This window comes from Narcine bancroftii, chromosome 2 (genome assembly GCF_036971445.1).
Source record: "Narcine bancroftii isolate sNarBan1 chromosome 2, sNarBan1.hap1, whole genome shotgun sequence".
Lineage (NCBI taxonomy): Eukaryota > Metazoa > Chordata > Chondrichthyes > Torpediniformes > Narcinidae > Narcine > Narcine bancroftii.
Window position 1 is genome coordinate 149,083,284 of NC_091470.1, and position 27,554 is coordinate 149,110,837.

At 41.5% G+C, this 27,554-nt stretch overlaps 1 protein-coding gene and 1 long non-coding RNA gene across 15 annotated transcripts in view; one reads left to right on the forward strand and one right to left on the reverse strand.

Annotated features, from left to right (window-relative positions):
* The window catches only part of prdm16 (PR domain containing 16), an 829,575-nt gene that overhangs the window by 234,024 nt on the left and 567,997 nt on the right, over positions 1 to 27,554 (forward strand). For 10 of the 13 annotated variants that reach the window (XR_011351692.1, XM_069918517.1, XM_069918520.1 and 7 more), the window contains exon 1: positions 7,564 to 7,747. The exons of 2 other annotated variants lie outside the window; for them this stretch is intronic. Coding sequence is in view for 9 of the 11 variants with exons in the window: in XM_069918517.1 (XP_069774618.1) it covers positions 7,582 to 7,747 (166 nt within the window). In the remaining 2 variants the exon portion in view is untranslated. Of the gene's footprint in view, positions 1 to 7,563; positions 7,748 to 11,232; positions 11,552 to 27,554 lie in introns of those variants that run through there. One more of the 13 variants, XM_069918529.1, reaches the window with a different exon arrangement.
* On the reverse strand, positions 3,011 to 11,344 carry LOC138754358 (uncharacterized). 2 transcript variants are annotated; one of them, XR_011351700.1, is made up of 3 exons: positions 7,337 to 11,344; positions 6,267 to 6,412; positions 3,011 to 3,488 (listed from the first exon to the last, which is right to left on the reverse strand). It is a non-coding gene; the product is annotated as an uncharacterized lncRNA (long non-coding RNA). The 2 variants fall into 2 exon arrangements; XR_011351699.1 differs by having other exon boundaries at positions 6,593 to 11,344.

The following is a 27,554-nucleotide window of genomic DNA, read 5'->3' on the forward strand; positions in this document are numbered from 1 at the left end:
AAGCAAATTTAAGTTCAAGTTTATTATCAAAACACACCTCACCCAGAACATAATCACATACATAAAAAAATAAAATAAACCTATGTCCAAATATTATGAATAATTTACTCAGTTTTATTTATAAGAGATTATGGTTACGGGACACCACTCATCAATCTCACAGCCTGCAGGAAGAAGCTACTTCCCAGCCTGGTTGTCCCGATTTTGATGCTCCTGTACCTCCTACCTGGTGGTAGTAGATCAAAGATACTCTATGATGGATGGTAGGGACACTAAATAATTCCTTAAGCCCTATTTAAGCAATGCTCTTGGTGAATGTCACCAATAGAGGAAAGGAAACCCCAGTGATCTTCTCAGCCATTTTAATGATGCTTTGTATTGACTTCCAGTCTGAAGCTTTGCAGCGACCATACCACAGAATGATGCAGTCAGTTGCTTTTCCCCCCTCAGTATCCTTAGGAAGTGTATGTGCTACTGTGCCTTCCTGAATAGAGGAGGTGTTGTGGGTTCAGGAGTGAGCAATTGATGTTTGGTGGAGAGTGGTTGACCTCATCCTCTGTAATCCACAATTATTTATTTTGTCTTGTCCACAATGAGACACAGACAATTTGACAAACTTCCAACCTCCTCTCTAAAAGCTGATTCATCATTTTGGCTGATGAGGTGAACTATTGTTGTATCATCTGGAAACTTGATGATTCTGTTTGAACTGAATTCTGCAGTGCATTGTGAACGGTAGTGGACTAAGCATATAGACCTGAGGTGTTCCAGTTTTCAGCATGATTGGACCTGAGATTTTGCTGACAAGACAGAGTAACTGTGGTCTTTCAGTGAAGAACTCTGATCCAGTTGCAGAGAGGGATGTTGAGTCACAGTGAAGGCTCTTTTTCCACCAGCCTCTGACGTATGATCATGTTGAATGCTCAGCTGAAGTCAATGAACAACAGCCTAGCGTATGTGGCATTATTCTTTAGGTTGGTCAGGACAGAACAGAGAGTCAATGCTAGAGCATCACTTGTGGACTGCTTTGGATGACTGGCCAAAAGTAAATGGCCCAATGTCACTGGAAGGTGTGATTTGATGTGTCCATTACCAGTCACTCAAAGCACTTATTGTATCAGAGGTTTGGACCTGGATCTTGGGCAGGACAGGTTTGGATAGGAGTCCATATGCTGCAGAGGTTGCAGGAACACTGGAGATGAATCCTCAGACATTTTGTGTTTCTGAAAAGACTCTCTTTTGCTTCTCTCCCTCTCTTTTAGCAGTGCCGGGCAATGCTTGTGGTGATTCTTTTCCTTATCGCAGGCAAATGTATATTGCATTTTTTATATATTATTACATGACAAAAGGAAGCTCGAACCTTGATGGGTAAGGTCAGTTCCACTGTGCAGTGCTTAGTTAGTGCAGTTACCATCACTCTCTTGGGCACAAAGATGATGGTGGCTGCCTTGAACTCTATGGGGATAGCTGCAGTGAGTCACTAAAGATGTCCATTTAGACCACCATCAGCTTGCTGCACATTCCTACAGTATTCCCAAGGGATGACATTAAGTTTCACTGAGGTCCACAGAAATCAGAGAAGGACATCAACAGGTATTAAGTGGCTACTAGAGAATAGCGTGATATCTGCCATGGAGGAATCAAGCTGCCAGGAGGAAGAACCCAAATCCAGCAAGGAGAACATGCCAGGTGTTCCATAAGAAAGATCTAGCAATACAGGCACAGTGGAACAATGATGGATAAATTCAAGTTTAAACAAAATATATCACAGAAATTTGCTTGTTAATTTGCACACCACGGTTTACAGCTGCAGAGTAGAGCTCCCCACAGAAAAAAATTCCAAGATTCCTATTGTCATGTAGTAATACACTTTGTAATAATACACAAAATACATCAACTTTTGCCTACCATAAAGGTACATGAAGTGACACTACTAGCATTTCCCAACACTCCCAACAATAAGAGAAAGAGAAGCAAAAGAGATTCTCTTCAGAGACACCAAATGTCTGTGGATTCGCCTCCAGTGCTCCCGCAGAATCCTGTTTAATCCATTGAGAACCCGAGTTCCAGATCCAAACCTCCAATATAATCAGGAACCTTCAGCACCTGAGGGCCTTTGGGAGCCCTTCTTGCCCTCAGCATCCTCCCGAATATCAGTTTCATTACCTGGTTCCCATGAGCAAGTCTCTGGCAGCTCGCAGCCTATAGTGAATCCTTTGACTGCAAGTCACCAGCAGCCTGGAGCCTGTCTAAGTCCTTCAACCGCAAGTTGTCAACAGCTCATATCCTTTATGGGTCCATCACCTGCAGAGCTCCACTGCAGAGCTGGTCTGCTACAAAAATACAGAGGCTACACTGCAAGATGCAACCACAAGTTAACCACAGAAAGGATGGCTAGATTACATTTTGCCAAGAAGTATTTAAAAAAGCCTTCAGGATCTGGAAAATGGTCTTGTGGACAGATGAGACCAAGATGAACCTATATCAGAGTGATGGCAAGTACTAAGTGTAAAGGAACTACCCAAGATCCAAAGCATATCAAATTTGCCATGTTTTGCATCTTGCAGTGTAGCCTCTATATTTTGGTTCATGAAGTCTTCTGTGGACAATAGTCATTGACATGTCCACACCTGCTTCCTTGAGTGTTTCTGATCTTTCAGACATATGTTTTGGGGTTTTTCTTCATTAGCAGTGGAGGTCTTCCTTGGAATACCAGTCCCATTGCGATTACTGAGCTCACCAGTTCACTCTTTCTTTTTAATGATGTTCCAAACTGTTGATTTTGTTAATCCTAAAGTTTGGGGATGACTCATTGTTTTATTCTTGTTTTAAGCCTCATAATGGCTTCTTTGACTTTCAATGGTACAACTCTTGTCCTCATATTGTAAAATGGCAACTACAGACTCCAAAGGTGATCAAAAGCTTAGAAGCAAATAAATGAGTGGACTATATGTAAAAAGTGCTGTAATATCTACATGATCAAATCAAAATCTATTCAAATAACCTTGAATAAAATCTGGAATGTGCTCTTTAATTACATGTGAATTGTTTGATTACAAATTTAAAGATGTGGAGGACAGGGGCAAATAAATGAAAAAAGTGCTTTTGTCCCAAACATTTTGGAGGGCCCTGTAGATATGAATGGCCATTGAAGTAGAAGCTCTTGGCCACTAGGATCCATTCCTTCTGGCACTGCTGGCAAGCATTGTGATTTTTTTTTCAAAAAGGATTCATGTGCTAACCAGAAATGTCCCATTAATCACATAGAAATTCTTATAGTTCCAACAAGCTGCACAGTTGGATGTAGAAAGCTTTTCTGTTGATGAAAAGGTTTGAGATGTTTTTGGAGAACTCTTAAGGGCATATGAGTACAGTTAATGGTCACTTGCATTCTTTCAAAGCCAGCATGCTGGCCATTTTCCAGTGTCACAGTCTGTCCCTCACTCACATCAAAGTGGATGAAATCGCAAATAAAATCCCTGTGTGACCTGATAAGCAGAAACAATTAATAACTATTAAATATTGATCATTTAAGCATAGTATTTTAATTGAAATTTTAATGTCAAATTACCCAGGAGCATTTAAATTACTTTTATAAAATAAAAAACATTGAATCAAGCAACAATATTTGAAAAAAAGTAGTTTTCCTTCCACATTCCTTTCTTCTTCATAACTAAATACTTGTCGTTGAAGTGAATGGGTTTGCACAGGATCTGAAAGTCAAGTCTACAGTGTAAGCATCAGGGAATTTCAGTAAACTCACTCATGAGTGGAGTGTAATCAAGAAATTGTTGGCTGGGAAATTCAGTGCCCCCAAAATCTAAGTAAATATTTATTTATTGTATTTAATGTTTTTTTTCCTTTTTGCACTCGCTCATTTCCTTTTGATTTATCACCATTCATTCATCAGGTATTGATGCCATTATAACATTATGCATATTATAACAGTTTATGATACTGCCAAAAAAAAATCACTGAGATCCCAGTATTCAACTTTTCTGAGCCTTGGCATTACATTTTGCTGTTTGACCAGAACCTAATCCTGTTCTCATTTGAGACTGATGCATGTACAATGTGCATTCATGATCGTTGGAATTCTCCCTTTCCAACCCTTTAACAGTTAACCACAGTGTCAACAGAATCCTGTGTTTTACCTTTAAAAGTTAAGATCAATTGAACAGTCAAGCTGATACCAGCTAATAAAGGACAGTCTATGGGTAAAAATGCATTCCTGTGCTTTACTCTGACTTCTGAATAACTGAATAATTTATCTATCACATTTTCATTCACTAAGAATTTTACAGTATGGAAACAGGCCACTTACTTCAACCTATCCCTGCTGAACAAGTTGCTGACCTGAACTAAAGGAATTTGCCAGTGTTTGGCCCATATCCTTGAAGATTTTCACATCCATAACACTCTATCAGGGCTTCATTTCTCAGCCTCCACCACACCCATTTAATCCTATTTTACTATCCCCACATACCAACCAACTCTACCTGGATTCTGTCCCACACCCACAACTGGTCAGGTGTCAGACCTCTTGGTGGGCAAGCATTTTGGAGATAATGATCATGATTCCTTTACCTTTAGCAGAGCCATGGATGAGCAGATGATATGGAAAAGTATATAACTGGAAAATGGATAATTGCAATAGTATTAGGCAGGAATTTGAAAGTGTTAATTGTAAACAGATGTTCTTGGGGAAAGACACAACAGAACTGTGGAGATTGTTTAGGGACCACTTACATGGGTTTCTGGATAGGTTTGTTCCACTGAGACAGGGAAAGGATGATTGGGTTAAGGAACTATGGTTAACAAGAGAGATAGAACATGTAGTAAAGAGGGAAAAAAAAGCATATTTAAGTTTTCAGAAACAAAATCAGACAGCACTCTTGAGAATTATAAGGTAGCCAGGAGAAGGGTCCTTAGAGCTAAAGTGGGCCTCAAGGAGGCCTTGGTAAGTTGATTTAAGGAAAACTACAATGCATACTACACATACATGAAGAACAGGAGGATGATTCGAATGACCATAGGACTTCTCAAAGATAAAGGAGGAAAAATGTGCCTGGAGGCAGAGGAGGTAGGGGAAGTCTTTAATGTACACTTTTCTTCAGTGCTCACCAGGAAGAGGAATCTTGATGAATGTGCGGTCAGCATAGAACATACTAATGTGCTGGAACATGTCGAGGTTAAAAAAGAGATTGCATTTAAACTTCTAAAAAAGGGTGGATATGTCCCTGGGGCTTGTCAGGATAAACCCTGTTGTTATGGAAAGCAAGGGAGGAGATTGCTGAGTTTTTGACGATGATTTTTGGGTCCTCTGGTGACAGGATTGGAGATTGGCAATAAAGTTTATTCATTTAGGAAAGATAATAGAAAATTTCTTGTGAGGAAAGTGTGAGTGAGATCAGGCTTTTTCTCTTTGGAGCAATAAAGGATGAGAGATGACATAATAGAGGTGTATGAGATTATGAGAGAATAGAGTGGGCAATCAGCACCTTTTCCCCAGGGTAGCAATGATCAATACCAGAAGACCTTCATTTGAAGCAAATGGAGGAATATTTAGGGGAGATATCAAAGTAGGGTTTTCTTTTATGGAGAGTGTTGTGTAGTAGATGGTAGTAAAGGCTCATGGCTGGGGAGAGAATACGCAAACTCCACACAGACAGCATGGAGGCTGGGTTTGAACCTGGATCCCTGGAGCCATAAGACAGCAGCTCTACTTGCTGATCCATCCATGATCCTACTCCCCACTAGTACTGCCGCCATCTCCCCAAGCACAAGGCAGGGTTGCCTGAAAACCTACATTATTCCATTACCTCACTTTACTCTTTTTCATCCCTCTGCCACACAAATCATTTCTACCTCTCTCTTTGACATTTATCTGTTTTCATGTATTTTCTCATTCCTGGTTATTTAAAGTTTCCCTTAATATCATTCACTCTCCCTCTGTCTCGGGTTCTACATCTATCTCTCACATTCCCTTCCTCTTGTATTCAATGCCCAAATGGGTGTGCTGGATGGACATTGCAGCAGAGTACCAATAATCCTTTTAGTGATGTGTTCCTTAAGGGTGTCTTGTATCAGAAAATGCCTGGTGAAATTTCCAGACTGATACCAAATGAACTAGAATAATTGTTACTCCCTTTCATGTTGAAAAAAGTCAATTAGCATTTACATTACACAGATAAAAACAATGTTATCTAATTGTATTTGTATACATCAAAAAAGAATTTGTCTTTCGATTTCTCTTTTTGACTCACATTGCATGTTCTCTTCTAATTTGGTATCAGCTGGCCATTTTATTTTGCATATCACATGCCTTCCTCTAACGAGCATCATCACCGCTGCCTTCTGCTGCCCATTCCTTTAAGTATTTAGACTGATGAGACCAATTCCATGTAGAGCTCTATTGCAGTAGTGATTAATGCAAGGATGGAACAATGTTAGCATGAGAGCTGCACCTGGCTGTCAGTGTAGCATCAGCTACTACTCGATCAGCCAATAATTGATGATACTTGCATATAATTTGCAAGTCAAATATAAAAAAAGGCTAACTGCTGTGTGGATTGAACTGAATTTTACTTACTTATTAAGTATCTTGTGCATTCTAAAGCAAATGACAGCCGCATCAAAGACATCATTGCTGAGTCTTGATAAATATTTTATTAAGCATAATGGAAATTGTCAAATTGATCTAATTGTATAATATGTTATTGAAATATTAGACATACAGTCTTTGGTCTCGACCTGTCATCTCTGCTCTGCCTGGAGATTGTGCTGTGTAAAAAAGTGGGAAATAGAGCTAGAAAAAAAATTAGTGAACTCTTGAAGCTATCCTCATCTTTCAACCTTTCTAGTGCTTATTTCAAATTAAACTAGTTTTGAAAGTATCTACACATGCAACAGATAGTGAAGTAATAGATGTCACAGCTCTGGTTGATAACCTAATTGGGAAAAAATGTACAATATATTGTGTGTATTAATTATCTCATTTGTCTAGATCTGGCAAACTGTAGCTTTCTCCAGAACACTGATGTAGTTATCCAGCTAGGAGTTGTCCACTTGCATGCTCCCAGTCCCTCAGTATTACTCACTCATTCAAACACTTGAATGAAGATTTCCATGAATCAGACAAAAGATCTAATAATGAAATAGAACACCTGTCACTGTACAGTTTTTATCTGTTGTGTAATATATTAAGGATCCAAAATTAATTGCTAGAATTGATAACTTTTCCACTAGTTGCATCATGGTTCTCTGTGGGAGATATATGCTTAAGTTGAAGTTCAATTAGTATTTGACATATTGACCTCATTATTCAATATTTTACCAGCAGGAGAAACCATTTGGATCTCAAGTTAAAAGTTAGGTTCTTATTGGAAGGTTTGTGGCATTCTAAGGAGCTGAAATAAATCACTGCCATCGATGGTTGTTATCGATTGTTTTTATTCAAATTCAGCGCGCCCCTTTAAGGGCAGCATAGGCTCAGTCACCTGGTGCATTGTGACATCATAATCGCTGCCCAGGGCGCACGCTGGAAGAGATGCTGGAGTCAAGAAGAAACCCCATCTCCTAATGGCTGCCCCGCCACGTGGCGATACAAGCGGGGCCGTTTCGCCATTAGGCTGTGCGCCACCACACAACCCCCCTCCCCACTCAGAACTGGCAACGCGTCCTGTCACTTGGGCTGCCAGCCCCGCCGTTTGGACATGGCCGCCTGGACCGGTTGAGATAAGTCTAGGTGGGTGGCTTTCAAGCGGTCCATGGTAAACAATTCCTCCCTGCCCTCCACATCCAAAGTAAAAGTTCTGCCTGACCACTGGAGAACCTTGTACGGCCCCTCGTAAGGCAGCTGCAGTAGTGCTCTCTGTGGTCCCCTTCTGACAAAGATGAATTGCACCACATCAAGTTCTTTGGGCCGATGAGACGGTCAGGTGCTGTGGTTCAACAGGGGTAGTGGGGTCAGGTTGCCCAGGTGCTTACGGAGGTCGCAAGCTGCTCACCTTCGCTATGCGTGGCCTCTGCTTGCAGGCTGAAGAATTCCCCTGGCAGGGAGAGCGGAGCGCCGTAGACCATTTCAGCTGACGAGGCTTGCAGATCCTCCTTGGGCGCTGTTCTGATTCCGAGGAGGACCCAGGGCAACTCGTCCACTCAGTTGGGGCTGGAAAGCCTGGCCATCGGGGGGACTTTAAGTGGTGATGGAACCTCTCTACCAACTGTGGGTGGTAGGCCGTGGTTTGGTGCAGTGTTACCCCTAAAAACCTCACCAGCTGCAACCATAGGGTGGAGGTTAATTTAGCACCTCTGTTGCTCGTAATATAAGCAATCCATTGGCTGACCAGGGCACTAGCACACGTCTCTGCCGATACTTCACAGCCACTTGGTAGCTCTGTCCACTATGGTGAATAGATACCGCGACTCTCTGGACACTGGCAAGGGGTCCATGACGTCTACGTGGATATGTTGGAACCTTCGCAGTACCGGGTCAAATTGTTGGACAGGGGCCTGCGTGTGCCTGTGGACTTTGGAGGTCTGGCAATGGACTCAGTTGCGGGCTAGTGCTGTGACCTCCTTCTTGAGGCCATGCCAGACAAATTGCTGAGTTACTCTGTGGACGGTAGTCTTAACTGAGGGGTGGGCGAGATTGTGGATGGAACTGATGACGCTAGCCCTCCAGTCCTGTGGAACTACCGGGTGCAGTGAGCCGGTGGAGGTATCGCAGAGCAGCGGCTGGGCGGAATCGGGTAGATGAATATCCTCAAGCTGGAGCACTGATACTGCGGTGGGGAGAGCCTGGGTTTCGGCATCGCGCTGTTGGGCCTGTGCGAGCTGTGCGTAGTCGAGATGATGATGGCCGGGTGGGAGAGCATGTCAGTGACTATATTGTCCTTATCCGCCCTGTGCCAGATGTCCGAGATGTAGGACAGGTGGCGTTGTTGCCTGACTGACCATGGGTCCTTGGCCATCGATAGTTCTTGGGTGAGGGGCTTGTGGTCAGTAAAGACGATAAAAGTCCTGCCCTCTAGGAAATATCGAAAATGGTGGATGGCCAGGTACAGCGCTAGGAGCTCCCAGTCGAACACACTGTATTTGAGTTCGGGAGGCCACAAGTGCCTGCTGTAAAAGGCTAGCAGGCGCCACTGTCCGTCCATCCACAGCTCGAGTACCCCTCTGACCACTGTGGCGGAAGCATCGACTGACAGCACCGTGTGTGCTTCCGGATGTGGGTGCACTAACAAAGTCGCCTCAGTGAGGGCCCGCTTCATCGCTGCGAAAGCCCCAACCAGGCCAAGGTCTTCTTCTTTGTTGCTATCAGTGCAAACAGAGGGCGCATGATGCGGGTTGCGATGGGGATGAATCGATGGTAAAAGTTCATCATCCCCACAAATTCCTGTAGCCCTTTGAGGGCGAATGGCTTGGGGAAACGTTAGACAGTTGCCACCTTCTCCAGTTCTGGAGCTGCCCCTGAAGTTGTGATGGTGTGCCCCAGGAACTGCAAAGTTTGTTTCCCAAACTGGCATTTGGCCTTGTTGACTGTGAGGCCAAATTCTGCCAACCGGGCGAACAGGGTGAGGAGATGGGCCTTGTGCTCTTCTTAAGTGCGGCTAGCTACCAGGATGTCATCTAGGTAGATAAAGACAAGGTCAAAATCCCTACCCACTGCATCCATGAGGTGCTGGAATGTCTGGGCAGCGTTCTTCAGGCTGAACGGGATGCAGAGAAACTTGAACAGGCCAAAGTGGGTTATAATGGCAGTCTTTCCAATGTCATCAGGGTGGATCAGGATCTGGTAGTATCCGCGCACCATATCAACCTTTGAAAAGAATGCCATGGAAGTTAGCAACGAAGCCTTGGATGTGGGGGACTGGGTACCTGTCTGGAGTCATGGCCTCATTCAGCTGTCTGTAGTCTCTGCAGGGCCTCGAACCTCACGATGACTTCGGGACCATGTAGTGGTGTCAACCAAGCTCTGTTCGATCGCCGAATTATGCCCAACTCCTGGAGTCCGGAGAATTCCTCCTTGGCTTGCATCAGTTTCTCCAGCTGCAGCCGTCTAGCCCTGGTATGAATTGGGGAGCCTTGTGTGGAGACATGATGGAATACTCTGTGTTGGGGTGAGGCGATGTTGAACCGAGGCTCCAGGATGGCAGGGAACTCACTGATGATCCAGGTGAATTTGTCTTCAGTGGCGACGACTGTGGCAATCTCCGACCTGGCGTCTCTGCCTTGCCCAGGCACATTGAGTGGAAGGTGCGGGCATTGAGCAGCCTCCTGCCCCTCACGTCCACCAGCAGGCTGTGAGCCTTTAGGAAGTCAGCCCCCTACAGCGCCGTGCTCACCGAGGCCAGGATGAATCTCCACGTGAACTTCTCTACACCGATCTATATCTGTGCCCTACGAGTGCCAAAAGTTTTGATTGTAGAGCCATTGGCAGCCCGCAGGGGTGGACCAGGGGTTTGAGTCCTTGTTTCCAGAGCTGTGGGCAGAAGGACGCTCAGCTCAGCCCGTGTCATCTAGGAATCAGTGGTCTTGGATGTAGAGGAGGCTGTTCATGTGGCCATACGTCGCAGACATTAACGGCAGTTGGTCTGGCCGTTTCCCTGGTAATCGCAGGGTTGGTGGCACTTGCGGGCTTTAGACCCCAGCGCTGATGGTAGAAGCACCATGATGACTGGGTTTCTTTGGGCTTGCCCTTGGGGGTATTTTGCTGTCGACGGGGTGCCGGCTTGGAGACCTGGCTGGGTGCTGCCTCGTTCTCCTGCTTAGCTCACCAGAGGGCATCCAGCTGGGTTGCTGCCTTGCGGGGGTCAGAGAAGTCCTCTTTTGACAGATGGAGCCGAATGTCCTCTAGCATCTGTTCTAGAAAGATCTATCTGAAGAGGAAGCATGGCTCATGAGGGCCAGCATCTCATCCATGAGGGCTGAGGGGCTGCGGTCCCCCAACCTGGCTAGATGTAAGAGTCTGGACGCACACTGCTGGGGTGAGAGGCCAAACTTCCACAGGAGCAGATTCTTGAGGGCTGTGTACTTTTCAGTTGCTGGTGGCTGATGAATGATATCATCTACCCTCACCGCCGTGTCCTGATCGAGGGCGCCCACAACATGGTAAAACTTGGTGATATAAACCGTGATGTTGCTGAGGTGGAATTGTGCCTCCACTTGGCTGAACCACATCCATGGGCGATGTGGCCAGAAAGGGGGAAGTTTGAAAGCTACCGCATTAACCTCTGCCGTGTCCATCATTGGTTGGGTCCAGAAGGCCATCTGGGCCCATTAGGGTCACCAATGTGCGCTCTGAGGAGCTGAAGTAAATCACTGCCACCACATTGATCGTTGTTAATTACAGTTTTTATTCAAATTCAGCACGCTACTTTAAGGACAGCATGAGCTCAGTCACCTGGTTAATTGTGATGTCATAATCGCTGCACTGGAAGGGATGCTGGAGTCAAGAAGAAACCCCAGACGACGCCATCTCCTAATGGCTGCCCCGCCACGTGGTGATACAAGCGGGGTCGGTTTTTCATTAGGCTGTGCGCCGCCACAGGTTCTCATTTGAAATTTTCAGATTATTTTTAGTTTTCTGCATAATGACATAGAAAGATAGAAAATAATATTTATTTATATGAATCATTGCACATTGAACATATAAGAAAATGGATTCCTAATGACCATGCAACTGGTGCATCCTCCCCCACCCCACATAGCAGCTTCTTGATATGCGTGTCAAGAATTTCTATCTCAAGTGTACAATGATGTATCTGTTTTTAATCCATCGGGCTTCCACTAATGCTCTAATAGACAGTTTGTGATGTAATAACCCTTGAGACAAATGGTCTGGGTACAATAACCTGTAATGGCATCAAACTTATCTAAAAATGCATTTATCCCTATCTATTGAAGAAATTGACAAGAACATCATATTAATAAATATATAAATTATCCAAAGTGACATCACAAAAAGCACATCTTGACACTGTCTGAAGCGAACTAAAATGTATCATGTGTGCAGGTCCACGTTATAGGTATGATGTGTATGATAATGTGCCCTCATTTTATATTTGTGGCATTTTGGACAGGAGTTCATCATTGATCCATTTGACCCACTTTCATAACAGTGTTCAATGGTTCATAGCACAATTGTTCCAAACTTCGCTCATTTTGCCTTTTTTTTAAAATGTTCATGATTTCTATACCCATGATAAGGCCAATATAGAATCCAGTTTTCCATTACTTTCAAATTATGAGACAAATATAATGGCTTGCATTCTGCTGCTAGGATAAGGGAGTTGGACAGGAGCATTGTGACAGCTTAGTTTTTCAACTCTTCAAGCATCCTCTTTTATTTAATTAGATTATAATTGATCTATATTTCAAATCCATCACTCAACTTCTCTTCATTTTACTTAATATGGTTAACTAAAAAAAAACCTTCAAATTCAGCTTTGTAATCCCCAGCATTCAAAGCCTTTTTGAGCAGTCATATTTTTAACTGCAGTTTTTTTTTTAATGCTCATTGGTTTCCCTCTTACAGGTAAATGCAAAATTTGAAATTTTCAGATTCTTGATTCATGCTTCTACTGTAAGAAAAAAGTTGTTTTGACATAAACAATATAGAAACTCTCTAATGTTTTAAATACTTCTGGAATTGGCCAGAAATGTTAAAAATGTTCAAATCATTAGAAGGGAAATGGTTTAGTGGTGTGAGCATGGGAATTTGGTCTATCCCATTTAATCTTTCTGGGATGTCATTCAAACATGGGCTCCCAGGAGATCTATAAATGTTCCAACAAACCTGATAGCTGAAAATAAGCACTCAAGAGGGCCCTTTCATTTGAGGACATAGTGATAATATAAACAGAAAACAATTAGAGAATATGCAAGGCTGCAGAGTCCATCATATATTCAAAATTAACAGCTCCTAGATTACCTTTTAACCTTTGGGAAAAGAAAATCAGAGATGTATGATCCAGTGATCATTGGGAGATAGGAAGTGGAGAGGGTGAGCAACTTTAAATTCCTGAGGGTCACTATCTTGTAGGATCCACCCTGGACCCATCATATTAATGCCACTGAAAAGAAAGCACGTCTGTGCCATTACTACCTTAGGAGTTTGCAGACGTTCAGTATGTCATTGGAAATCTTGGTAACTTCTGCAGATGTATAGTGGAAAGAGTGCTGACCATCTGCATGATGATCTGGTATGGGGGCACCAATACCATTGAGTGAAAAACCCTGCAAAAGGTAGTGAACAGCCCAGTCTATCAATGGCAAAACTCTCCCCACCATCAAGAACATCTACATGGAATGCTGCTGTTGGAGAGCAGCGGCAATTATCCAGAACTCACACCAATCAGGACATGCTCTATTCTCAATACTGTCATCAGGAAGGAGGTGCAGGTGCCTCAGGTCTTGTACCTCCAAGTTCAGGAATAGTTGCTACCCCTCCACTATCAAACTCCTGAACAACAGACTCATTCAGAAACTTGTTTTAGGACTCATATTTTGCTTATTATTTATTACTGAATATTTATATTTCAGCATTTGCACAGTCAATTAGTTTACATTTCTTTGAGTAGAGTTTACAGTTGCTGGTAATCTGAAATTCTGCCTGGCCCATAAGAAAAAAAGAATCTTGTGGTTGTAGATGACATCAAATATGTACTCTAACAATAAATTTTAACTTTGAACTTTGAACCTATTTATTCTAGATCATCCGAGATATCTTCCAAAAAAAATTGCTTCCCCTCTACTACCATCAACTTAGCTGTTACCTGCATTTGCCACACATTTGTTCTGACCCCCGATGCAACAAAGACAGCATTAGCCTTGACCTACCTACCAACCCACCAGCCTCCCCATCCAACATATTATCCTCTGCAATTTCTGCCACCTACAACATGATCCCACTACCAGACACATTTTTCCCTCTTCTGCCCTATCTGTGGTCTGCAGGTACCGCTCCCTCCATAACTCCCTTGTCCATTCATCCCTTACCATTAATCGCCCCCTTAGCACCTTCCCCTGTGACTGCAGGAAGTGCCACACCTGCACCCACACCTTCTCCCTCACCACCATTTGTGGCCCCAAATGGTTCTTGCAAGTGAAGCAGCACTTGACTTGTGAATCTTCAGGAGTCATCTACTGCATCCAGTACTCCTGTTGTGTTCTCCTCTGCATCACAGAGACAGGACACAAACTGATTGATTGCTTCATTGTGCACCTTTGTTCTGTCTGCTGCAATAGCGGGGCCCTCTCAATGGCTAACAACTTGAATTCTGCACCCCATTCCCATACAGACATATCTGTCCATGGTCTCATGCACTGCCAAATTAAAGCCACCAAAATGGAGGAACAACACCCAATATTCTATCTGGACACTCGCCAGCCAGGTGGCATTTTACATCGACTTCTCTGGTTCCTGTTAGGTCCCTCACTTTTCCTATTCCTCTGTTTCCTTTTCTCCAGTTCCCCACCCCCTTCCCTCCAGTCAGAGAGCTAATCCCCTCCCCATATCACTTCCCATCTTTTTTCTCTTCTGCCCTGTGCTCCTTCCCTGTCCCTTCTTTCCTTCTCTTCTCACCTTTTTAATTCAGGTGCCTGCCTGCTTTTTGTTCATACCTTGATGAAGGTTTCAGGTTCAAAATGTTCATTATATATCTTTTCTTCTTTTGAATGCTCCATGACCTGCTGATATTCTCCAGCACATTTGTATATTAAAGAACAAACACAGCGTCTACATACTTTCTTATTTAACGCTGGAATGACCTAAATGTTGGTGTTTATTCGATTTTCTCTTTCCCTGATCATTCTGTTAGCAAATTGAGATGTGCATAGTAGCGATTAACATTTTACAATGGAATAAATGACTTTATTGCTCAAATGTTTGTGAGATGAGTCACATACTGGGTGGTCAATGTTTAGGATAACTTGACATCTGGGCCTATGACTGTGAGGGATATAAGTAGGAAAACTCAGTTTAATCCATGTGCACGAATTATAAAATACTATCTGCTACTCTTAATTTGGCAGATGTACATGTAATATATGTGTGACTGGAAAACTTGAATATTATGTACATGCATATAAAAATGGTTTCTTGCTGCACAATTCAGCTGTTGTACTGCACTAGTCGTGCTATTAAGAATAATCATATAGCTCATATCCTGTATCAACTCAACAGTAGGATAAATTGAATAAGGTTGGAAAACAAGACATGTACATGTACATGTACACATGCCAAATTGAGTTTTGCGCAATTAACAAATAAGTGTTTGACTTGGAACAGGATGCACACAATATTTATACGGTAACCTGATAATATAATTTTTCCCACAACACAGCAATAGTCATGATTGTTGCTCACCTTAATGCACAACTTGAAGAGAAGAACTTTGTAAGCGATGAGTGAAAGTTGATTGAAACTATACTTGAAATTCATAAAGGGAGTGTGTTTTTTGGCTTCAGTGAATGATGGAAGCTATACCACAGGAGTAAAACACAAAAATCTGCAGACACTGTGTTGGAGTAAAAACACAAAAAGCTGGAGAAACTCAGCAGGTCAAGCAATGTCCTTTATATAGCAAAGGTTAAAATACATAACTGATGTTTCGGGCTTGAGCTCTTCATCAAGATACTCTTTTGTTCGGATGCCTGCCAACATTTGTCCATACCTTGATGAAGGGCTCAAGCCTGAAACATTGGTTATGTATTTTTACCTTCTCTATATAAAGGACACTGCTTGGTCTGCTGAATTTCTCCACCTTTGTGTGTTTTCAATTATACCACAGAAATTTGCTTTATGGGCCAGTGTCGCAACTCCAATTTTTTCAATGTACCACTGAAGCTTTTTGAAAATGTTTACAGAAAGTAATGAGAAGACAGTAACTCTTCCAGGGCGAAAAATGAGTGACATCTAGGGAAGGTAACAAATGAACTAAAAAACAGGAGTTAAGATCCATGGACTTGAGTGGAGTGTTGCAAAAACATTTAAAATTTCAAATGGTAGTCAAGCTCTGTATGTATGTCTTCACATTCCACTTTCCCCCATTGTACCACTAACCTATTGTAAAATATATTCTCATCTGCTTTCCATTATTTTCTCAATCAGGAATGAAATATCATTTCTACTTCCATTACTACAATCCTTGAGTCCATACATTGTTTGGAAAATCAATTGTTTAATTTTTTCAGTGTTATGCAATTCAAAATCAATTTTGTTACGGAATAAAATGCAATAATAAATATTTCTGGGCCAGCTTGTGCCATTCAAGAAGTTTGGCATAGATGTTGTGGACCGAGGGTCCTTTTCTTGCAGTGTTCTACTTTCTATGTTCTAAATTCAGCTAGGCACAAGTGACTGTGATTCGTTCTTGTGCACTTTCAGTGACAGACACTCAAGGGTTGTGTCATTCACCACGTAGCCCTTTTTTTAGGAGCATTACAATGGAAATTAAAATGAGATGTAGAGCAATCATTGTTTGATATTTTTAAGGAAATAAGGCCTCTGTCATCTATCACTGGATCAGGACAACATTAAGGTAAATTTCATCTTGACTTAATGCTTTGAGACCCTAGTATCCAACATGACACTGAAAACCGATTAACTATCCTGATCTGGATCCTAAACCTACTGATCTCACTGTCTGAGTCCCAACTTCCAAATGATTTTGCTCTCACACACCTGCTCATAAGATCTAATCTCTGATCTAGTCCCCCAATCTTATTCTGACCATATCTACAAAAGTCCTGCTTCTGATTCTTTGATTTCACTCCCAGCCCCACTTTTTTGCACATCACAGTATAGCCCCTTTTCCACTGGAACATTGTCCCAGGAATTAATTGGGACAGGGTCCAATGGAAAAAGAAAAAGAAGACAGTCAATACTACAGTGTCAAATGATGTCATTTCATGCTGAGGATTGACAGCCTATACCCCTACCTATACCCCCAGTGTCAGTTGATGCCAGCATGATGAAAGTAGGCTCTCTGATCCCGAGGGATGACTTGCGTTCAGTGGAAAAGCAGTCACTGTCCCAGTTAAAGATGGCCCAGTGGAAACAGCACCATCGACTTCCTGGACACTGCACGGCTAATTAACTGGGATGCCAGTGGAAAGAGGGCTTATGACTATCTGAAATTCACCATGTGTGAAAGCACATGACATTCGATCTACACTTATAACTGCCAGTTCAGAGTAGGCAGGAGGAAGAGCAGGCCAGAGAAAGAGAAGAGAGGCTGCATGCTCACTTCCGAGAAGGATGGTTGCAAATAAGTTGTGATCCTTTTTGGCTTTGATTTGCCAACCTTCAGGTGACTATTAAAGCATACATAATTAAATACTTGATTCAATAGAAGGCCAACCTGAAAAAAAGTGTGAAATATCAAAGATCATGGAGGTGCCTAACTCCAACCTTTCATGTGGCTTTCTGCATAACATGATAGCCAACTCCATTTTAATACTTGCCAGATTGACCATTAAGCAGTATCTGACAGTCAATATCTCAACTCTTATTGCAGTAACAACAGAACGTCCATTATCTGAGTAGGCCATTAGAAAATTAGTAATCTGCTATGCAAGATGATCTTATCACCATGAAATCTGTTACATCTTTGATACACACTATCAATGACTCCAAAGGCTGAGTGAGGAATGATAGGCTTTAATGCACATTAGATTTCAGCTGGCCCAACTCCATGTGCTCAAATGAATGGAAATGGGTAGGAAAGGGGTAGGAAGGTTGACATTTATGGCCATAGCTCAGGGGTAGGGTTTAGAGGGGATCAAGCCATCAGTGGGCAGGCCAGACCCTTATACACAGAACAGCACAGAACAGTATATACATATCACCACAATCTTTTCCAACAATATGTCCCCAACAGATTGCTGAGAGAGTGTTTGTGGTTCCCTGGAGCATGAATCTGATAAGATGTCTCAGCATAACCTGGAGCATGAATCCGATAAGATGTCTCAGCATAATAGCATTCACACTTGTGCTGCTTTTTGCTTTTGTTTACCAGCTGATCAACTTTCAGAGATAACAACCATGTTCAGAGGAGGCATTAGAAATACAGGATCTCCCCAAGCTCCTAGGCTATCATTATTATATTCCACAGCAATCAGCTGATCACTAGAACTTTATTAAAACAAGCACTTAAGATGTGCATAAGAATGTTAATTTGAACCTTGCATGTTTTCTTTTTATCAAGATTACATCTATATAAAAATATCTTCTTTGGCTTGGCTTCGCGGGCGAAGATTTATGGAGGGGTTAAATGTCCACATCAGCTGCAGGCTCGTTTGTGGCTGACAAGTCCGATGCGGGACAGGCAGACACGGTTGCAGCGGTTGCAGGGGAAAATTGGTTGGTTGGGGTTGGGTGTTGGGTTTTTCCTCCTTTGTCTTTTGTCAGTGAGGTGGGCTCTGCGGTCTTCTTCAAAGGAGGTTGCTGCCCGCCGAACTGTGAGGCGCCAAGATGCACGGTTTGAGGCGATATCAGCCCACTGGCGGTGGTCAATGTGGCAGGCACCAAGAGATTTCTTTAGGCAGTCCTTGTACCTCTTCTTTGGTGCACCTCTGTCACGGTGGCCAGTGGAGAGCTCGCCATATAACACGATCTTGGGTAGGCGATGGTCCTCCATTCTGGAGACGTGTCCCATCCAGTGCAGCTGGATCTTCAGCAGCGTGGACTCGATGCTGTCGGCCTCTGCCATCTCGAGTACTTCGATGTTAGGGATGAAGGCGCTCCAATGAATGTTGAGGATGGAGCGGAGACAACGCTGGTGGAAGCGTTCTAGGAGCCGTAGGTGATGCCGGTAGAGGACCCATGATTCGGAGCCGAACAGGAGTGTGGGTATGACAACGGCTCTGTATACGCTTATCTTTGTGAGGTTTTTCAATTGGTTGTTTTTCCAGACTCTTTTGTGTAGTCTTCCAAAGGCGCTATTTGCCTTGGCGAGTCTGTTGTCTATCTCGTTGTCGATCCTTGCATCCGATGAAATGGTGCAGCCGAGATAGGTAAACTGGTTGACCGTTTTGAGTTTTGTGTGCCCGATGGAGATATGGGGGGGCTGGTAGTCATGGTGGGGAGCTGGCTGATGGAGGACCTCAGTTTTCTTCAGGCTGACTTCCAGGCCAAACATTTTGGCAGTTTCCGCAAAACAGGACGTCAAGCGCTGAAGAGCTGGCTCTGAATGGGCAACTAAAGCGGCATCGTCTGCAAAGAGTAGTTCACGGACAAGTTGCTCTTGTGTCTTGGTGTGAGCTTGCAGGCGCCTCAGATTGAAGAGACTGCCATCCGTGTGGTACCCGATGTAAACAGCGTCTTCATTGTTGGGGTCTTTCATGGCTTGGTTCAGCATCACGCTGAAGAAGATTGAAAAGAGGGTTGGTGCGAGAACACAGCCTTGCTTCACGCCATTGTTAATGGAGAAGGGTTCAGAGAGCTCATTGCTGTATCTGACCAAACCTTGTTGGTTTTCGTGCAGTTGGATAACCATGTTGAGGAACTTTGGGGGGCATCCGAAGTTCTCTAGTATTTGCCAAAGCCCTTTCCTGCTCACGGTGTCGAAAGCTTTGGTGAGGTCAACAAAGGTGATGTAGAGTCCTTTGTTTTGTTCTCTGCACTTTTCTTGGAGCTGTCTGAGGGCAAAGACCATGTCAGTAGTTCCTCTGCGCGAAAGCCGCACTGTGATTCTGGGAGAATATTCTCGGCGACACTAGGTATTATTTTATTTAGGAGAATCCTAGCGAAGATTTTGCCTGCAATGGAGAGCAATGTGATTCCCCTGTAGTTTGAGCAGTCTGATTTCTCGCCTTTGTTTTTGTACAGGGTGATGATGATGGCATCACGAAGGTCCTGAGGTAGTTTTCCTTGGTTCCCAACAAAGCTTGAAAAACTCATGCAGTTTGACATGCAGAGTTTTGCCGCCAGCCTTCCAGACCTCTGGGGGGATTCCATCCATACCTGCTTCTTTGCCACTTTTCAGTTGTTCGATTGCCTTATATGTCTCATCCTGGGTGAGGACCTCATCCAGCTCTAGCCTTAGGGGCTGTTGAGGGAGCTGGAGCAGGGCGGAATCTTGAACTGAGTGGTTGGCACTGAAAAGAGATTGGAAGTGTTCTGACCATCGGTTGAGGATGGACATCTTGTCGCTGAGGAGGACTTTGCCGTCTGAGCTGCGCAGCGGGCTTTGGATTTGGGGTGAGGGGCCGTACACAGCCTTTAGAGCTTCGTAGAAACCCCTGAAGTCGCCAATGTCCGCGCTGAGCTGGTTTCGCTTGGCGAGGCTAGTCCACCACTCATTTTGGATCTCCTGGAGTTTGCGCTGAAGATGGCTGCATGCGCGATGGAAGGCTTGTTTCTTCTCTGGACAGGACGGCTTTGTAAGGTGAGCCTGGTGGGCAGCTCGCTTCTTTGCCAGCAGCTCCTGGATTTCCTGGCTGTTTTCGTCAAACCAGTCCTTATTTTTCCTGGAGGAGAAGCCCAGTACCTCTTCAGTGGATTGCAGTATGGTAGTCTTCAGCTGATCCCAGAGGGTTTCAGGGGACGAGTCCGAGAGGCGAATTGCATTGTCGAGCTTTGCTTATATTTCAAGATATATATAATATATATAATATATATAATATACATAATATAAAATATATATATAAAGATATATTGGCTTGGTTTTGCATTAATTAATTGTGACCAAGTGCTTACTATGTTGATCAGGTAAAATGAGAACTGTAGTGAACTGCAAATTCCTTTCTTCGTTTTTATTCAGTCTTACAATGTGGATATGATTGATTCGGTCAACATTTAATGATTAGGTCCTTGAGTGATCCTTGAAAATATCATAGGGAGCTGTCAATTAGAAACATTATATTCTTGTATTGAAGGTTCTCCCAAAGTGTTGTTAGGAATGTAATTTCAAGTCTGGAGCCATCGACAGTGGAAGAATGTCAGTGATAGCAATGCCCTTATGCAGTTAAGGTTGAGGCTTGAGAAGTGTTGTCACAGAAACCATGGCTAGATAAATCGGCACAACCTGTTGCGAGTAACCCACTCTTGTTACGTTGTGAGGTGCAAAAAGAATAAAATGTTCAGAATGATGAAGGATTATACAATGATATGGCTTACATTTATTCTGGCTAAATTTAACTATCTTAAGTGTTAAAGTTGAGATGGGAATCCCAACATGCCTTATGAAAGATGGGAGGCTTTGTGAAGTCAGGAATTGAATGATGCTGTGCAAAACACTTTGTGCCAGTAATTTATTTACATAATTCCTAAATGGTACTGCTCAAAATTGTCCAAATCTGGAGTAAGACAATATTGTGCTATTTCTTTTAATGTCCATCAGTACCTCCTGTAGACACTGCAGACACTCCAGGTTCCTCTGACTCCAGGTGAGTCTCCCAATCCCTTCCCATTTGTTCAGTTGCAACACTTCCTCTTGCTGAATGAGTGTTGCTTCTACATACTGATCAATGATTGGTTGCAGCAATAGAACATGTTAGCTATGAATATTTGCAATAGATTAGAAAGCACACTGGTTTAAAACCAACACCATCAGTTTGAACATGGAGTTACTCAGCTAAATCTGACAATTGAATCTCACAAATGAGATAATTTAATTATCTATGCATTTTTACAAGCAACGTTATACTGATCCACAACATTAAAAAACAATTAAAAAGTACTAAAACAATTCTGTAACATTAATGTTGTTATGACATTTGTTCATCTGGTACTTTCCTCTATTGATTTGTTTAAAATTGCAAACATACAAACATCGTATCACACCTTCAATGATATCTTTGCATTGCATTTTAGTAATATGCTCATCACGGTGTCATTGGAGGAATTAATGAATGGAGCACCTTTAATATAGAATGTAAAGTTTCAGCCATTTCACATTATTTTCTATTTTAGACAAATAACACTCATGAAATTTTCTTCTTGCTTAGAATACAGGAAAATCTGGAACAAACAGAATGCATCCAGGGGTGCAGTGTTAATTTTTTAGGTGACAGTGCTCACCAAAAACGGTGACAAGGAGGTGCCAGAGTAGCAGTCCATTGAGCTCCAGCAGCACTGCACCCCTGATGCCATCTCACTAGGCTAATAATTTAGAGAATATGATAGAGAATTTTTAATTTAGTGTAAATATCAATGATTGGTTGAGGTCAGGAAGGTGAAAGAATGATAAATATTTTAACTCTTAAAACTCTGCATGAACCTCGTATAACTTACATTTTAATTTGGTTAAAAATGAAAAGACAGCAGTCATGAGGAAGTTAGATCTTGTTGGACAGAACAGGACACTATTGTTTCTGTTGATGGATGCAGGGAGGTTCCTATTTGTCATCAGCCAAGGGCAGTGTTTTGTCAGGCTATTGATTATGCTTTAGCACCAATTATATAACTCTGCTTCTGGGCTAAAACTATTGGGATTTTAATGTTTCAAATATGATCATCTTGCTTCATGTCATTTTTCATCAGGAAATTACTCCTTTGCAGTTAGGGGGAATGTAGTTAGGGGGAATGTGATGCAACATTCCCTGAATCCGCAAGAGCACAGCTGGGTCTGGGTCTTTACTCATAAAGTTAATCTGCTTCTATTAGCTGTTTATTATTGTAAAAAATACATCTTTATCATTGCAACCTTGACAGTGTACCTCACAATTAATGACCCTTCATCTGTTAGTATGCAATTACACAATTCAATCAGAACCAATGATGACATCCTGCATTTCTGTATTTGTATCTTAATTGATGCCTTCAAGCCAATTTTACTCTTTTGCTTTCTCTTTCACCCACTGTATGTACAGTATGATTTTTTTGATCATATTGAGTTTAGTCAACCATTTACTCACACACACCCAACTTGCCAATGAACTTGACAGAAAATAACTCGTTATCTTTGATACCACTCTCTTTCAAAATGTCTTATTGTCAGCCTCATTTTCTTTATACAGTATTTCATGCCCTTGTTATTTCTCCATAACATCTCTTTGCTACCAATTTCTAAACCTCTTTTTGCACTCTCTTTCTCTAGTGATCTCACAACCTGTCTTTTACTTAATTTATCTGCCCTTCCAAAAATACCTTCTCTTTCTCTCACACTCTAGCACTGATAGAGCTGCCATCTTTTACATAAGATTCTGCCATGATGGCTATTTGTCTATTCAAACGGATGATTAAAGGCACTCTTTGAAGTGCAGGAACATCCTCCTGATCAATTTTTCTTCCATAATCAACAATAATCCCACCTGTGAAGGCTTGGGGAAAACAGCTTTGCTGATTCAATCACAATGCATTGTGAAAAAAGAAATAACTACTGAGGATAACTTCCCAATGATGGCAAATCGGTCATTAAATTTCATTGATAGGGTGGTCATCCAAAATAGATTATCCCTTTAAATGGATTGAGGAATATGAATGAAACCATTAACTGAACTTATTTCTCACTGAGAACGCTTTCATTACACCTTGCATTTATAATATATAAGATCTTTAACACACTTTGCCTTAGTGTTTTTACACAAGGTGCAACACCAAGTCACATAAGCTGATGTTTGGAATAATAATTAAGAGTTTGGTCAGGAAAGTAAGTTTTTCAGGGACTCTTAAAAGAGGAAGAAAGGAGTCGCACACAAATTTAGAGAAGGAAAATGATTAACCATTGAAAAATTAGAAAACACAAAGAATTGAATATGTGCACGTTTCAGTGTTGTAACACTGGTTGAGGTGTTGGAGAAAGAATGGGGTGGGGTAATGGTTTGTCTGAAGACAATTTTGAGGATATTTTAACAGTACAAAAAGGTTTGTCTTAATCTGGATTGAATATAGAAGTGCTGCATTGAGAGAAGAAAATCAGTAGAGTTGACTTGAAATTTCACCCTGAGACCTATTTGGATAGATTTTAAATGCATTATAACACTGAGGAAGTGTAGAGGCAAGCTGATCAATGTTTTTCTCTCAGTCTGGTCAATTATCTCAGTATTGTGTATGTTTTGATCCTGTGCACAATACACAACAATATTCATTGCACTTCAACCATTTATTATAAAATATTCCTGTAACAAGAACTGAGTAAATGCAATTATATATTTTATTTGAATTAAATTTGAATGATTTATTGTCACATTTACTGGGATACAATGAAAATGTTGTACGTAATTACAACAGGGTGTGGAAATTAAAACAGAAGTAAAGAGTACAGAGTTACAGAGAAAAACTTTAGTTAAAACAGTGCAAGGGCATCACAATTTTATTTATGAGAGGTCCATTCAATAGCCTGAGAGAAAGAAAATATCCTTGAAGCTGTGATTGATCTTTGCTATTGGTTATAAAAATTATCATGCAAATTTTGGGATTTGGACACTGAATCAGCATTTAGTACCCATTTGGGTTACCCTTGAGAATCTAGCCAGTTTATACTTTCCAGTTTGTGCATCCGACCATTTGGTTTCAAGTTGTTTATGCATATGGCTCTCTTCTGCAGGGAGGTCCTGAGACATGTGCAGTGGCACTCAAAACAAAGTTTGGAGACTTCTTGCATAAATTTCAATCATATGTGCCCTGCAACATGAGTGAGCCACTCATGCAGAAGTGTCTGTTAATGTCTCCCTTCGTTGTTGTTACATGACACAAAATTAAAAAAAATTAAAAGTTGATATCCATTGTATGGGGAAGGGAGAGTCAATCCTTTATTGTTTGAGAGGTTGCTGGTAGAAAGCAGGAAATTCCAAGATTGGGTTTCTCATATATATCTCACAAAGTTCTTAACAAAAATTAACATATACCCCACATTCCTTTTCTCTCTGAAGATTAGAGATCATTCTGTGTTGGTAGAAGCAGTGCTTGGGAGATTTGGTTTACATTCCAGAACACATAGCAACTTTAAGCATAACGTAGGATGAACAAAACTGTGTCATCAATCAGACTGGATTATGCTTGGCGCTTCTAGCCTGGCCTCATGCATAAAGGATGATCACTTGAGTAATTAGCACCAGATGTCTGCTGGTATCTGTGAAACTGAGTCCCAAGGCAATTCATATGCAATGAAATGGATAAGAAAATAAAATTGTAGAAAGTTTTGATCTCAGATGGCAGCCATATTGTATATTGTCTGATATTCTCCATTGATTTCAGTTAGAACTGGGCGTACAATAGACAACTCGTATAATATCATCATTAGCTGTTGGTTGCAGTTAGAGAACCATCCTCTCCTTTGATACTTTGCCTATCGTTAGTATTGGCTTCAGTCCCTCAGCTGGGAGTCTTGTCATTCTCGCCTCAAGACTGCAGTCCTTTTCTTTCAATGCAATTGTTTAAACCATTTTCTTGCAGACAGAAGCAATCTTTAGTCAACAAGCAAAAGATTACTGATTTCCTCCTGAAGGCCTGGAATTTTCATAATCTTAACATCAATACTGAGACAGCATAATGGAGTTTTAACATTAATTTTGCAAAGGAAAGATTTACACCGCAGAAAAACTCTCTTATTTTATTTTATATATTTATCACATTTATTTAGGAGCTCATTGGGTTAATGCTGAAAGTGGCGTGATGGACCTATAAGAGTACAGATATTCATCAGCCATGATACTGAGTGGACATAGAAGAGAGCTGTCAGATATATTTCAACTACTGTTATGGAGTGAAAACAAGTAAGGTGGATCTGTAAGGGTGGAAAGGGAGGAGCTGCTGATGATGAAACCCTTTATTTCCTAAAATAGAATAAATCTGATTTACAGTGCAATATTGCTGTTAACCATTCAATGGAAATCTTAGCTAGAGATTGATGAGATCTTGAATTCAATGCCTGAGATGATGATGATGGAGGCATTAGCCATCACATTTAAAATTGGTGTCATAACTATCCACCAAGGAAGTAGAAATCCTTTGTTTTTGTTTGGCAAGCACGTAATAGGTTGAATAGGTAAATTTTCACTGTAAATTTCTATGATAGCAATCCCAGACTATTAAAATGTTGAACAACTCCACCATCTTTCAAAAGCCCAACAAAACTTGCTTTCCACTTGCTGAAGCCCATGTAGGCTCCTAACCTCTAAAAAGAAGTATAAAAGATCACAAATTGTGATCTCACCAATGGTAAGTCAATCGTGTTGTTAACACTAGTGGTGAAAGAAGTGCAAAAGTCATTCAAGGTACAAGTGTCAGTATATCGGGCAAGTTTACCACTGAAAGTAAAGAACTTTAAATTTAAGGAGAATTTAATGACCTCTGTTAGTCCAAAAGCACTACAGGTACAACAAATGAAGTATTCTTGAAATATTGTTGCTGATATAATGTAGAAAGTTTTGTAGCTAACAAGTACACCACAAGCTCTTACAAATAACAATGTCATTTTGATCAGATGATCTGTTTTAGTTTTGTTGGTCAAGGGAAAAAAATGATTAATATCTCATGGAGTGCTCCCCTGGTTTTCTGTAAATAATCTAAGAATTTTTTGCATCTACCTCAAAGGACAGGTTTCACATTTCACTCAGAGAATGACAGTTACAGCAATTACACATTCCCCAGATTTTGTGTTTCAGTATATGAAGTGGTCCTTAAAACCATGCCTATCAGATTTAGTAGTAGGGGTCTGAGGGGATTATACACCAAGACTGAGCCAAAGACCAGAGTATAAAGACCATACATCTTTGCCACAGATAATGCCTTAACTGGCATTTTCTATTTTTGCTTTAAAATTTTCTGCTTCAGTGTTTGTATGATCTAACTCTGTGAAGCTTCCTCACGATGGCTTTTAGCTCTGATACAACAGAGAAATTATTCCACCCTCTTCCCTGTGAATAAGTTTTGGGTGTTTTTATGTTCAGCCATTACTTGGCTTGACCTCGTAGATTGGCTTAAATATTCTTGTGAATCTAGTTTTTATTTTCTCACTATGTAATACCCACATATCGTGAATAATATGACACAATTGGATCAATATTGGCAATCATTTAAATTCCATATTGTGTTTTGGAATACCAAGAAGACAAGAAATTTGTCATTCTCAAAGAAGACTGTTTCAAGCAAAATGTCTTTTTTTCTTTTAGAACGTGTAGTTATGAAAGGTCCAGCTACTTGTATATGCTCACTATATTGGAAGGATAGTTTCACTCACCATTAGTAAAAGAACAGGGTCATTGTTATTATTTGGGCAGACCAGCTCCCTATTTTTAAAGATGCAGACCAATACTTCATATTAAATCTGAAGCTAGACTGACTTTTATTAATGGTGTAGATGCATTGATTGTATCGTTAAGTTGTTTTAAGAGCAATTTTGGTACAGATGAGGAAGAACTCAGATCACAGGATTAATTTTTTATTTAATCAATTCAATTTGCAATGAAGTCATGGAGTGGGCTATCAGGGCCTGCCCAAGACAGTATCAGGAAATTTTTCTTGTAATGTGGTCTTGTATGAACATAGAACAAATCTGAACAATGTGGGCCTTCAGTCCACAATGTTGTGCCAATCTACTGTATATAAACCTACTCCATGATCAGTCTAATCTTTCCCTACCATAACTGTCCATTTTTCTGACATC